Source organism: Episyrphus balteatus, chromosome 1 (genome assembly GCF_945859705.1).
Source record: "Episyrphus balteatus chromosome 1, idEpiBalt1.1, whole genome shotgun sequence".
In the NCBI taxonomy this organism is placed as follows: domain Eukaryota; kingdom Metazoa; phylum Arthropoda; class Insecta; order Diptera; family Syrphidae; genus Episyrphus; species Episyrphus balteatus.
This window is the reverse complement of record NC_079134.1, coordinates 35,803,675-35,818,536: the sequence shown is the minus strand read 5'-3', so window position 1 is coordinate 35,818,536 and position 14,862 is coordinate 35,803,675. Positions and strand designations below refer to the sequence as shown.

Below are 14,862 nucleotides of genomic sequence, written 5' to 3'. Positions count from 1 at the left end.
GCAAAATGCATGACCGGACCCACAGCCATTATGTGGATCTGGGCGGTTACATAAAATATTTGATATCTTGGATGGGTCTTTGATTTGGATTTATAAGATTTGAAATTCTTGCAGAGCCTATAGTGAGCTAATTCACAAATAAAGTGCACTAACAATGCATTTTATTAAATGACTTTTTCGATTATCAAAAAATGAAACAAGACGACACATCTTAAATGAAATTTTGTTCCTTAGAAAAAATTTGTCAAACGAAGTAGAAATAGGTTGCTACGTAGCAGATACATCAAAATAAATTAATGAAGTAGATCTGCTACATATGAAGTAAATACTCATCTCTGCTAGTACGTAGATCGCGCTAAATTTTAACTCCCAAATAAAATTCTATCCAAAATTCAGTTGAACTAAAATTTTGCCAGAACGTATATGCAGTTCAAGGTAATAAAACTCAAATAATCGTGACCAAAAATGTACATCTATTCTGTCCAAGTTTAGTAAAATTCAATAAGAAGAAATCTATTAGAACTCACCCTTAAAAATATTTTTTTAGTTCTTCAAAAAAACACCATGAAAAGAGTAGCGTTGTGTCGTTTGAAATGCAGAAACAAAACACAAATTTTTGTTTTGTTTTCAATTTTCGAATGCAAATAATTATTATACTTTAATTTTTCAATCTAATAATTTTCTGATAAAAAAAAACCCTCAAATTACGAAGATAGGAACAATTAAAAGTCCCTCAGGTTAAACTGCCCTTTCCTGATTTTCTTGATTGTCAAATAAATTATTTAAATTTGCAGATTTAAGATGACAACCACAAATCAAATACCAAAAAATGATGACAAGATCATCTTCAAATGTGATAAACACTCGACAATTATCTCCGAGAAACTTCAGAGTTTCTATCAAGAAAATGAGTTATTCGACACTGTGATCATTGCAGGAAGCGATCATGTCAATATCCATGCTCATAGTGTTGTCCTGTGTGCATTGAGTGAGTACTTCTTGCAAATTTTCCGTGGAACTAAAAGGACTTCGAAAGACAACATTGTTGAACTCAAAGAAATCAATGCTTCCACATTGAAACTTGTTATTGATTTCATGTATTCGGGTACGATTGAATTAAGTCTCCAGACTGTCGAGGCAGTCTTGCGTATTGCATCATTTTTAATGTTAAACACTTTAGTTGATGGTTGCTGTGAATTGATTGAGGAAAACATCGATTACAGCAACTGTTTGTATTGGTTATGTTTGGCTAAAGAACTTAAGTTAAAGGGTCTGCAGGCCAGTTCGCTTGAATTTACTTACATTCACTTTGAGAAAATATCAAAAGATAAAGAGTTTATGATATTGAATGAAAATGAATTAAAGGATTTGTTGTTCAACGATAATCCTCATGGAGACTTCGAAGAGGAAGTCTTCTTATCCATGGTAGCATGGATAAATTATAATAAACTCCAGAGAGAACATTTGGTCTTTGAGCTTTTGTCAATGATTCGTTATTGGGTTCTAACACCAAAGTTTATTGTTGAAAACAGACATTCAGTTTGTAAAACTGTCGAGAATTACGAACTAATTTGTAGTTGGCTACAATGGCATTTGTCGCCAGAGAGTCGAACAAACGATCACTCAAAATGTGATCTGAAACCACGGAAAAAACCTAAACTCACAGCTGCTCGAAGCTTTTACAATGTTGATGGAAACATTCAAATTGAAACTTTTAATCCGCAAGAAAATTCTTGGTCAGTTGAAATAGAAAACCGTTTTGGATCTAAAAAAGATATGTATTCAACAATTATGATGGATGGTAAATTAATTGCAGTTGGGGGACATGATAGTACTGGTTGGAAGAATACAGTAAAATGTTTGGATTTGAACACTCTTGAGTGGAGTTATTTGCCACCAATGATAAACACACCCAAACAACGTTGCCAGTTGGTCGATTTAAAAGGATACTTGTGTGTTTTTGCTGATGGTGAATATATGAAAACCTTTTCGATGGAAATATACAATTTTTCCACCCGTAAATGGTATGAAATACAACCGATTTGTCAATTAAGCGAAGGGTGCCAAATAGCTGCACATAATGAAATGTTATACATTCTTGATTTTAAAAACGGCTGTTTACAAACTTATGATGCGGCTTCAAATAAATGGACCTCTAGAACTATTAAGACAGACTTATTTAAATATTTTGGTCTTGCTGCAGTTGAAGGATTTATATACGTCTTTGGCGGTCGTTGTGTTGATGAAAGCGAATATGTGACAACTGTTAAACGTTATGATTTAGCAAACGATTCTTGGTGTGAAATATCATCACTTCCATACTTGCAAGCTAATAGCTTTATTAAAACCAAGGCCTTAGAAAATAAAATAATTATAGCTTCCGATTCTCTTAATGTTGCCGAATATGATATTGACACAGACAAATGGATCACTATGAGTCCTATATCAAAGAGTATTTGGTTTGGGTCTTTTGATATATGTTATATGTAAGGATCCATTATGGAACTTCCTAAAGAAAAAAAGAGTAACATTTTTGAGTTTAATGAAAAAAAATTCTTGTTGTTGCATCTTGTTTTAATGTTTTTTTATTTATTTAATTTTATAGTTTTTATCAGTTATTCCGTTATAATGTACCTTTTTATCGTACCCCAAAAATAAAATTGATTCATAATAATATTCGTTGCTTTTCATTAATTCTAACTATTTTATTTAAACTAAAATAAATGTAATTTAAAAACAAATTCATTTTTTTTGTATTTGATTGTAGATGCATGTATGTACTTCGATTCCTTTGCTGGGTGCCTACATACTTTTACTTGCGATATAAGGTAAGTTAAGGACTCCAAAAAAATTGAAATCAAGATAACAATGAGATATGACATTACGATGATGGAAAATGCAAAACAGGCGGGTCTCGTTAATCTACCTGTGTGTCTGTTTGTCTCTATCTCCAGCGATTTTATTTTAAACTTCATAATTAACAGTTTTGGGTGATTCCCTAGAAGGGAAATTGCAAATATTTTTCTAGGACCAAAACTTACCTGCAAATAAACAAATACATTTTTTTTTTCAAAAAGGGCTATAACGATTTTGATTAAAATTTTCGTGTGAAATTCTACAAATAAAACCGAATTTTTGAACTAAAAAACAATATTTTTGAGCTGTAAATAACGTTACCTGTTTTTTTACGTTTCTGAATATCTAGTAGGTACATGACCATCCTGATCTCAAGGAAACTTTTTATACAAAAGCGTATTAAAATTTAAGAAAATTTTCAAAAAACACTTTTGGATTTTTAAAAAATTCCTCTTCCTAGAAGAATCACGAACGGAAGAGAAATGCCAAGCAAGCAAGAGAAGGCATATTTGGAAGCATAGTTGAAAAACAGCGTGCACGACAACACATCCGCAGTAGAGAAAGACCTCGTCTTAGATGGCGCACGCAAATGGAAGAAGACCTCAATCAACTTCGCGTGAAACTGAAAACAGCAAGCTCTTTAAGAAAGAGCTGACTGGAGAAGTTTTTTGGTTGAGGCCCAAATCCACATGAGATTTTAGCGCAACCTTAAGGCGCTGGTAATCTTGTTGGAGATACATTTACACTGTGTTTTTAGAAACACTTTTCAAATTGAATTTTAGAAAAGTATGCTTTGCATACGTACTTTGAATTTTATGTTTTAAATATTTTCATTCTTCTAATTGTTCTTAAACAGAAATAAACAAATTTCTTCTTGTTTTAAATTGAGCTGGTTATTATTTTCTACAGGTTATTGGCCCAGAAATCACGTTTTTAAAATATCAGAAGTTTTGTTTATTTGCAATTTGATTTCATAATGGCTGAAGGGACGAAGTTCAATCTGACTAAATTGAATAATGCAAATTATTCAATATGGAAGTTCAAGCTCGAACTTTTGCTTATAAAAGAAGGTCTGTGGGATGTCGTCAATAAAGCGAAGCCAACTTTTGCTGCGGAAAATGTTGCTGCTGAATTAGAATGGGAAAAGGGAAACAACCAGGCGAAGGCACTTATCGGTTTGCTGGTGGAAGATGGACAGCTTGTTCATATTAGAAGAGCGTCTTCCGCAAGAGATGCTTGGTTGGCTCTGAAGACTTACCATGAAAAGTGCACTCTCAGTCATAAGGTCCATTTGATGCGCAAGATTTGCAACTTGAAATTAGAAGAAGGTGCTGATGTTCAGAATCACATAAATCAAATGACGGAGTTATTTGATAAATTGCGAGACATCGGTGAAGAACTGCTTTCTGAAACTTGGAGAGTTGCTATGCTTCTTAGTAGCTTGCCAAGAAGCTATGATACTCTGATTACTGCACTCGAGACACGTCCGGAGGCAGACTTGACTTATGATTTAGTCCAGTCTAAGTTGTTGGAAGAGTTCAGTCGTCGAAATGAACCAAGTACAGAAACCAAAGAATCAGCACTGAAAATAAGCGACAAAAGAGAAAAGAACTGTTTCTTCTGTAAAGAAAAAGGTCACTTCAAGAAAGATTGCATTCAATACAAAAAGTGGAAGTCAAAGTCAAGTAAATCCAGAGTTGATCAGTCTCAAGCACATAAAGCAAACAAAGTTGAAACGAGTCCTGAGTTTTTATTCATGGTTTCAAAAGACGTGGGTGGCTGGATTATTGACTCTGGAGCTACATGTCACATTTCAAGCAACAAGCGTTTCTTTACCGACCTAAATATGAAACATCATGAAAAAATAAATGTTGCGAATGGCAATGAAGTGAAAACTGAAGGACGAGGAAGTGGAATCATACAATTTCTCAATCAGAATAGTGAAGTATCTTCAGTAACTTTACATAATGTTTTGTATATTCCAGAAATTGGGGGAAATTTGTTGTCAGTTCGAAAACTTGCCGAAGAAGGTTTTACCGTTGATTTCAAAAAGGATTTATGTGAAATCAAGCATAAGGGTCGACAAGTTGCTGTTGCGGATCTTCAATCAAGTCTTTATAAGTTACGGGAATACAATAAGGTGTATTCAGCATGTGAGCATAAGTGCAATTGTATTCACTATTGGCACAGGGTTTGCGGACATCGTGATCCTCAAGTTGTCAAAGAAATGGTTTTAAACGGACAAGTTGATGGGGTTGAATTGGTTGATTGTGGCATAAAGTGTCGATGTGAGATATGTTTGCAAGGCAAGACAACCCGATTACCATTTCCGAAACAATCAAGTACTAAAACTTTTGCTCCTCTTGATCTGATACATTCAGATGTTTGCGGGCCAATGCAAACAGTTTCACCAAGCGGCAAGCGTTATATGGTAACCTTTATCGATGACTTTACTAGATATACCATGGTTTATCTACTGAAGCATAAATCAGAAGTCTTGTCAAAGTTAAAGGAATATGTGGAAATGGTGAAAAACAAGTTCCAGCGGAAACCAAAAATAATAAGGTCAGATCGAGGAGGAGAGTATACGGCTAACGAAACAGTGCAGTACTTGAAAGGTCAAGGTATTCAAATTCAATATACTGCAGCATATACACCCGAGCAGAATGGCGTTGCAGAACGCAAGAATCGAACACTGATTGAGATGGCTCGTTGTATGTTGTTAGATGCTGGTTTGCAGTACATGTTTTGGGGAGAAGCTGTTGTAACTGCTAATTACATACAAAATCGTTTACCGACAAGAGCAGCAGCAGTAACTCCGTATGAAGGGTGGAATAATTCGAAGCCAGGTATTCAACATTTCAAAATATTTGGTTGCAAATGTTTCGTTCATATTCCAGCTCAAAAGAGACAAAAGCTAGACAAAACTGCTGCCCAAATGATATTTGTTGGATATGATGAACAGTCGAAGGCTTATCGCTGCTACAATCCGTCAAATAAGCAAGTAGTTGTAAGTCGAGATGTTCAGTTCGTAGATTTCAATGAAACACTGGAAAGTGGGGTATCCAACACAGCATCAATTGAGGTTAGTCAAAAGAAGCAAAGTGAGCCAGAATATGTGGAGATAGAAACGGATTTTAATTTGAAATCAAGTGATGTTCCTCCTGACACTATAGAACAAGATGTTGAGCAAAGTACTTCTCATCAACAAGAGGCTCCAGTTCTAGAACAGCAAGAAATTGATGTGATTCCACCAGATGTTAGCATTAGGCGTTCTGAAAGATCAAATAAAGGGGTTCCACCGATTAGACTAATCGAAGAAGTAAATGTTGTACAATGTACTGATAAGGAACCAAGGAACCTGAAGGAGGTCATGTCTAGCAATCAGAAAGAACATTGGCTTGATGCTATGAAAGATGAGATGGAGTCATTGAAAGAAAACCGGACTTGGGTGTTATGTGAGTTGCCAAAAGACCGAACTGCTGTGGGTAGTAAATGGGTTTTCAAATTAAAAACGAATTCGAATGACAATGGAAAGCGATTTAAGGCTCGTCTAGTTGCCCAGGGTTTCTCACAAAAATATGGCACTGATTACGATCAAGTATACGCACCAGTTGTTAAGATAACGACATTTAGAATATTATTGTCTATCTCTGCAATAGAAGGGTTTGTCGTTCAACACTTGGATGCCAAAACAGCATTCCTGAATGGTGACTTAAAAGAAACAATTTACATGAGGCAGCCACCAGGTTTTGAAGTCGAAGGAAAGGAGCAGTTGGTATGTTTGTTGAAGAAAAGCATCTATGGGCTGAAACAAGCAGCAAGAGCTTGGAACGAGGCAATACATACAGTTCTCATAGGTGCTCATTTTCTTCAAAGCAACGTTGATACTTGTTTCTATTCGAAGGAGGAGAAGGGTGAGTGGTGCTTCATTCTAATTTATGTTGATGATATCATTGTGGCGAGCAAATCAAAACACTTGATTCATTCAACGGAGAAGATACTATCAGCAAAGTTTATAATGAAGAATTTGGGTGACATTAAGAATTTTTTGGGTTTAAAAATTGACAAAGATAAAAATGGTAACTATAGTTTAAATCAAGAAAGCTATATCCAGCAAATAGCAAGCGATTTTGGTCTGGCCGACTCAAAATATTCAAAAGTTCCAATGGACCCAAATTACGGAAAGCAGATTGATGATTCCGAAGTTTTGATGGATAACGGTAAATATCAAAAACTAATTGGCTGCCTTCTATATGTTTCAGTGAACACAAGACCTGACATATCTACAAGCGTTTCGATTTTGGCACAGAAGGTCAGTCAACCCAAACAAAACGATTGGAATGAGCTCAAACGGATAGTTAAATATCTCAAGGGCACATCAAAGGTAAAGTTGTTACTAAGTGAAACCGGAAACAACAAAGATCGACTTCTTCACGGTTATGCGGATGCGAATTGGGCCGAGGATAGAGTCAACCGAAAATCCAATAGTGGCTACTTATTTAAGCTAAACGGTGGTGTAGTGAGCTGGTCATGTCGTAAACAAACTTGCGTAGCACTTTCGTCTACTGAAGCCGAGTTCATTGCATTATCAGAGGCGTGTCAAGAAGCATCATGGATTAGACGTTTGTTGATAGAAATGCAGCAGAATGTATGTGGTCCAACGACTATATACGAAGACAACCAAAGCTGCTTGAAATTGATACAAGAAGAACATTTTTCGAATAGAACCAAACATATAGATACTCGGTATCATTTCGTAAAAGATTTTATCAAGAAACAGAACGTAGTATGCAAATATTGTCCAACAGAATCAATGCTTGCTGATTTACTTACAAAACCATTGGCAGCTGGAAGACACAAGATGCTTCGTGAAAGATGTGGTCTAGTTGAGTAAATGAGGAGGAGTGTTGGAGATACATTTACACTGTGTTTTTAGAAACACTTTTCAAATTGAATTTTAAAAAAAGTATGCTTTGCATACGTACTTTGAATTTTATGTTTTAAATATTTTCATTCTTCTAATTGTTCTTAAACAGAAATAAACAAATTTCTTCTTGTTTTAAATTGAGCTGGTTATTATTTTCTACAAATCTAAGGTAAGAAAGTGAGAACATTGCTACATAAGTTTGAACAAAACGTTCTACGTTTGCGATTGGAAATATCAATACAATACAATATTAATAAAGCCCTAGTTTTTAATGAAAATTCTCGGGGAAATGTTTGTGCTATTTTACTAAACCAAAAAGGATCAAAATTTCAATGAAAATAGAACGATATTCTTGGAATTTTACGATTAAGAGACATTCTCCCAAAAATAAAACTTCTAGTGAAAGGCCATAACTACACGGCATCAATATTTTTAAATATTTTATTCAATTGTACATAAATAATAATATACCAATATTTTTTTCAACTGTAATACAAATAAATATCAAAGGAATTACCAGAATCTAATAATGGACTCAAAATATTCCATTTGTCTGTGTCAATATCGTACTCGGCAATATTGCAGGAATCGGATGCTATTATTTTATCTTCAAGAACTTTAGTTTTAATAAAGGATGTACCTTGTATATAAGGTAGTGATGTCATTTCACACCAGGAATCATTTGTTAGATCGTAGCGTTGAACAGTTTCTAAATACTCCCAGTTGTCGTCTACTTCATCGTCATCACCTTCATCATCGTCTTGATCTTCGTATTCATCATCTTCACCCGATTCCTCGTGGTCATAGTTATCACTACAACCACCGAAAACGTACAAAAATCCTTCCACAGCAGCAAGGCCAAAATGTTTAAGCGAATCTTTCTTAATCGCTCTAGAATTCCATTTGTTTGTTGATGTATCATAAGTTTGTAAAAAGCCGTTGTAAAAATCAAGAATGTATAACACTCCATTGTGGGAAGCTGTCTGGCTAAACATACTTATAGGATAAAACGGTTGTAAATTACTCCATTTCTTTGTTGAAAAATTGTATATTTCAATTGAATATGAATTTGTGCTTTCAACGGCAGCAAAAGCACACAAATATCCATTTAAATCGACCAACTGGCAACGTTGATTGGGTGTGTTTATCATTGATGGTAAGACCCTGTGCTGAAAAGTATCCAAATAGCAACAATCTACCCTGTTTTTCCATCCACTAGTATCTTCCCCTCCTACCATAATTACCATACCGTCAACCACAATTGATGAAAAATTATCCTTTTCAGAAGAAGGTCTTCTCTTAATTTTGATCGACCATAAATTTGTTTTTGGGTCAAAAGTATTTATATTTATTTGCCGTTTAACTGAACGATAGCAAAAGCTGCTCACAACTGCAAGTTTAGGCTTCTTACGTGGCTTGAAAGCACATTTTGAGTGATCGTTTGTACGACTTTCTGGCGACAAATGCCATTGAAGCCAACTACAAATCAATTCATAACTTTCTACAGTTTTGCAAACTGCCCTTCGGTTTTCAACGATGAACTTTGGTGTTAGAACCCAAAAACGAACCTTTGACAATAGCTCGAAAACTAAATGTTCGCGATTGAGTTTGTCATAACTTATCCAGGCCACCATGGAAAAGAATATTTCCTCTTCGAAGTCTCCATGGGGATTGTCATTGAATAAAAGATCCTCTAATTCATTTTCATTCAACATCATAAATTCTTTCTTCCGCGATATTTTCTCAAAGTGAATGTAAGTACATTCTAGTGACTTGTCCTTCAGTGTGTCTAAACTCAATTCTTTAGCCAAACGGAACCAATACAAAGAGTTCCTGGAGTCAATTTTTGTCTCAATCAATTCACAACAACCATCAACTAAAGTTTTCAACTTTAGCAATGATGCAGTTCGCAAGACTGCCTCGACAGTCTGGAGACTTAATTCAATCGTACCCGAATACATGAAATCAATAACAACTTTCAATGTGGAAGCATTGATTTCTTTGAGTTCAACAATGTTGTCTTTCGAAGTTCTTTCAGTCCTACGGAATATTTGCAAGAAGTACTCACTCAATGCACATAAGACAACACTATGAGCATGGATATTGACAAGATCGCTTCCTGCTATGATCACAGTGTCGAATAACTCATTTTCTTGATAGAAACTCTGGAGTTTCTCGGAGATAATTGTCGAGTGTTTATCACATTTGAAGATGATCTTGTCATGATTTTTTGGTATTTGATTTGTGGTTGACATCTTAAATCTGCAAATTTAAATAATTTATATATAACAGTCAAGAAATTCAGAAAAGGACAGTTTAACCTGAGGGATTTTAAATTATTCTTATCTTCGTGAATTGAGGTTCTTTTTATCAGAAAATTATTAGATTGAAAAATTAAAGTATAATAATTATTTGCATTCGAAAATTGAAAACAAAACAAAAATTTGTGTTTTGTTTCTGCATTTCAAACGACGCAACGCTACTCTTTTCATGGTGTTTTTTTGAAGAACTAAAAATAAAAAATATTTTTAAGGGCGAGTTTATAATTTTGAAGAAATTTATTTTAATTGAATTTCACTAAACTTGGACAGAAAATAGATAATTATGTACAGTTTTAATGACGATTATTTGATTTTTATTACCTTGAACTGTGCCTACGTTCTGTAACTTATGCCCGTCGTACACTAAGCTCTCAACGCATCAATTTCGATATCAACGCATTCAACTCTAGTGTACGGTGTCCTCAATTATATTCAACGAACGAGTTGGAGAACGTTGCTCAACGAGTTTCTCAACAAGTATACGAGTAGTGTACGAGCTCGAGTTGCTCGTTGAAAATCCTCAATGAACGCGTTGAGCAACATTTTCCCGATAATGTGTTGCACATTGTTGTTCCAACTCGTTGGCCAACTTCATAATTTTTTTTAGCGTTTGTTGTTGTAATTGCGGAACTATATGTTGTGCGTTGCTTTGGATGCGAAGAAATTTGAGTGCGTTCTTCGAGTTGATCAATTTTTATCGTACTTTTGAAATACATACAAATCAAAGTTTTGGACAGGTATTAAAGGCATTTGCCATATAACCGTTTTCTCCTAAGCGACACCACCGATGTGAATGAACATTTTTGTACAGAAACGTTTTAGCAATTCTAATGTTTAAAAAAATAATTTTTTGAATTAAAAAAAAAAACGTTCAATTATTTGAATTAAAACAGTTCATTTTTTTAATCATTTTTACTATTCCAAGCATTAGAGCAAGTACGTGCGACCCAGTTGTGCATTTTATTTATTTTTGAGAGGAAATACTAAAAGAATAATAAAATATATGTATATAGAAAAATTACATATTTGAAAAGCTACCGATACCAATTATATTCAACGCGTTGTCCAACAAGCAATTTTTGATTATGTGTACGAGGGTATAAACTCGTCTATCAACTCGTTCAGCAACTACATCGAGAACGCAGTTGATAAACTCGAGGAACGATTTTTTTCCCCAAAATCCAGCAAGTTTATCAACAGGTGTACGAGGCTGTTCAACAATTGAATGAGTTGGTCAACTAGGTGTACGAGGGTATCCAACAATTGATGAAGTTGATAACCAGGTGTACGAGGGTGTTCAACAATTGATGGAGTTCAACTAGGTGTAGGAGGCCCCCAACGCGTTTTATTCAATTTTACATCTAGTTTTGTTGCTCAACGTGAAGAACGTGAGTTTGTGCACTAGTGTACGAGGTTATAAAATTGCTTATCCAATTGATGAGTTGAATAAGAAGTTGGTTGAACTAGTTGTGCACGTAGTGTACGACGGGCATAGTCGAGAACTTCTCGCATCGACAAATTTTGAAACAAAAATTCCAAACGTTTCTCTATTTGGAAAAATAACCTGTGTCTGTATCTCGATGTGAGAAGCAACCCTATAAATATATACGTTCTGGCAAAATTTTAGCTCAACTAAATTTTGGATAGAATTTTATTTGGGAGCTAAAATTTAGCGCCATCTGCGTACTAGGTTCTAGTCAAGAATAATTTCACTAATGTCCGTTAGGTACACACTGCTAGTTTAGATAGCATGGTATAAATTTACAGCCCTATTCTGGCAAACCTCACAAGTTATGAGAACCTCATAAGGTGAGCTGAATTTGATTTTGTGAGGTTTTCGCGTCACAAAAACTTTCGAATTTGTGATCTGCTCTGAAGGAGGTCACAACTCACAAGTTGGATTTTCGCTAGTAAGAAGTTTGTGAGAAATAAATCCTCACAAAATCGAGTTATGATCATTGTATATATATTTCCATAGTACTATCATGAAGTAAAACGATCTTAGGAACTCTAGTGGTGACTTGAAAAAGCAGAATTTGTATGAAAAAAACACACTGAGCGCCACCTCAAAAAAGTGGCGACATCAACTAATACTAAATTCGACTTCATGATAGTACTATAGAAATATATATACAATGGTTATGATCACCTTATGAGGTTTTTGTGACTTGTGAGGTTTGCCAGAATAGGGGGGTTATACCACATGTGTCAAAGTACACCATGGTGGATGGATACTAGGGTTTTTAGCGTAGTATAGTATCTATACTAGAAATGTGTCCCAGGTATAACTTTTTTGAATCGTCTTTGAGACTCTTTAACCATATAAATCGCTATTTTTTATAGCTGAAGTAGTTAAGATTCATGTATTTTAAAGTAGACAAAGTACATACAAGAACTAGAGTTGAACCAAGCAGCTTATCTATCGCGATCGGCAAACTAAAGACTAGAACCAAGGCTAAACCACCACAAACGTCTGATTTTGATACTGTTTTCGTTTGGTAAAAAAAATCAATTTATTTTTTGATCTAAATCTGTCAAAAAACTGTTGTTGCGACTACTTTATTGTAGTTGAATAGATCAAAAATTGTTTTTTTTTTTGACAGATTTAAATCAAAAAATAAATTGATTATTTTACCAAACGAAAACACCATTAATTTACCGATCTTCACGAATTTTAAATTACGCACACGCCCTTACATTCTTGATTCTTTTTCTTCAATTAACCGCAGAGCGTTTTCTCGTTAGAAAGAATTTAATGTACACAAACCACAAAACATTTTCTTTTCATTTTGTTTTGCTTTGCATTTTTGCAAAATAAGGATTTTTCTTTAATTAAGGAATTAACAAAAAACAAAAGAGAAAGATTTTCTTACAGAAAAACTCTGCACTTGGTAAATCTCTTTTAAAAATTGAACCTAAAAATAACTTGCTTAAACTTGGCATTCTGATATGGCATCCATAAATCAAATGCCAAAAGTCGATGAGAAGATCATCTTCAAATGTGATAAACACTCGACAATTATCTCCGAGAAACTCCAAAGTTTCTATCAAGAAGATGAATTTTTCGACACTGTGCTAATAGCAGGAAGCGATTGCGCCAAGCTTCAAGCTCATAGAGTTGTCTTGTGTGCATTGAGTGAGTACTTCTTGCAATTTTTCCGTAGGAATCAAACAGGTTCGAAGGATAACGTTGTTGAACTCAAAGAAATCGAAGCTTCAACATTGAAACTTGTAATTGACTTCATGTACACGGGTACGATTGAATTAAGTTTGGGAACTGTTGAAAATCTTTTGCGCACTGCATCGTTTTTAAAATTGAAAACTTTAGCTGACGGTTGCTGTGAATTGATTGAGAACAACATCGATTACAGCAACTGTTTGTATTGGTTCCGTTTGGCTAAAGAACTTAGCTTAAAGAGTCTCAAGGCCAAGTCACTCGAATGTACTTACATTAACTTTGAGGATATATCCAAGGAGGAAGAAATTATGACACTGAATGAAAACGAATTGAAGGATCTTTTATTCAATGACAATCCTCATGGAGACTTCGAAATAGAAGTGTTTTTATCTATGGTTAAATGGATAAATTATGACAAAGTCAATCGCGAACATTTGGTCTTCGAGCTTTTGTCAATGGTTCGTTATTGGGTTCTTACTCCGAAGTTTATCGTTGAGAATAGACATTCAGTTTGTAAGACTGTCGAGAGCTACGAATTGGTTTGTAGTTGGCTTCAATGGCATTTGTCACCGGAAACTCGAACAAAAGATCATGCAAATATTTGTCTAAAACCAAGAATAAGGCCACATAAACTTGCAGTTGTTCGTAGTTATTATGAAGATGATGATCGAAAAATTAATATTGAAACCTTTGACTCGCGTAAAAATGCATGGTCAATTGAAATAGAAAATTGTCTTGCTAATAAAAAATCTTCATTTGCCAATATTGTTATTGATGATAAACTGATTGTTGTTGGTGGGTTAAAAGGTTTTGAATTTCAAAGGAGCGTTGAATGTCTAGATTTGAAAACTTTCAAGTGGACAGATTTTCCACCAATGCCAAGAATGCGCATATACCGCTGTGAACTGGTGGATTTAAAAGAATATTTATGCGCTTTCGGACGTCATAGCTTTGGCATGACAAACTCAATTTCCATAGATTTGTACAACTTTTCAACACGCACATGGCGTGAAATAGAACCACCTTATTGTAATCTCAACGAACAAAATAAATTAGTTGGACAAAATGGAATGTTATATATATTTGATTTTAAAAACGCCTATTTGCAAATTTATAATGCAGCTTTAAATCAATGGACCTATAAACGTATTAAGGTTGATTCACTAAAAGATTATGGTCTTGCAGCTGTGGAAGGATTTGTGTACGTCTTTGGTGGTCATCATACTGATAACGGGGGATATGTGAAAAATGTTCAACGGTACAATTTATCTAACAATTCTTGGTGTGAAATGGCACCACTTCCATTTTTACAAGCAACTACTGTTATTAAAACAAAAGTTTTTGAAAATAAAATTATAGTCTCCGATTCGCTCAATATTGCCGAGTATAATATTGAAACTGATAAATGGAATACTTTGAATCCTATATCAAACAGTGCTTGGTCTGGTACTTTTGATATTTTTGATTATAATCCTAATACTTAAATTTTATATTTTTTGGTTAAACTATTTTGTATTTGTTTTGTATACTTAATTTAAAAAAAAAAATAATAATATGGGCAAACATTATTAAGCCAA

At 34.5% G+C, this 14,862-nt stretch overlaps 3 protein-coding genes across 4 annotated transcripts; 2 read left to right on the top strand and 1 right to left on the bottom strand.

Moving 5' to 3' along the window:
* Positions 1-801: 801 nt before the first annotated feature.
* On the top strand, positions 802-2,490 carry LOC129914154 (kelch-like protein 4). The gene has a single exon (XM_055993286.1). It carries the CDS (start codon positions 802-804, stop codon positions 2,488-2,490), a length of 1,689 nt encoding a protein of 562 aa, XP_055849261.1.
* Positions 2,491-8,268: 5,778 nt separating this feature from the next.
* LOC129913988 (kelch-like protein 28) lies at positions 8,269-10,041 on the bottom strand. The gene has a single exon (XM_055993043.1). It carries the CDS (start codon positions 10,039-10,041, stop codon positions 8,269-8,271), a length of 1,773 nt encoding a protein of 590 aa, XP_055849018.1.
* A 2,838-nt stretch (positions 10,042-12,879) lies between these two features.
* On the top strand, positions 12,880-14,786 carry LOC129906007 (kelch-like protein 1). Of its 2 annotated transcripts, XM_055981632.1 has the most exons (2): positions 12,880-13,243; positions 13,436-14,786. In XM_055981632.1, exons 1-2 carry the CDS (start codon positions 13,057-13,059, stop codon positions 14,767-14,769), a joined length of 1,521 nt encoding a protein of 506 aa, XP_055837607.1. In that variant the 5' UTR covers positions 12,880-13,056; the 3' UTR covers positions 14,770-14,786. The 2 variants fall into 2 exon arrangements, with proteins under 2 accessions (XP_055837607.1, XP_055837606.1); XM_055981631.1 differs by having other exon boundaries at positions 12,881-14,786.
* The last annotated feature ends 76 nt before the right edge of the window (positions 14,787-14,862 follow it).

Bases quoted from the DNA above. Each gene is read 5' to 3' on its own strand.
- LOC129914154 (XM_055993286.1), top strand. From the start codon at position 802: ATGACAACCACAAATCAAATACCAAAAAATGATGACAAGATCATCTTC.
- LOC129913988 (XM_055993043.1), bottom strand. From the start codon at position 10,041: ATGTCAACCACAAATCAAATACCAAAAAATCATGACAAGATCATCTTC.
- LOC129906007 (XM_055981631.1), top strand. From the start codon at position 13,057: ATGGCATCCATAAATCAAATGCCAAAAGTCGATGAGAAGATCATCTTC.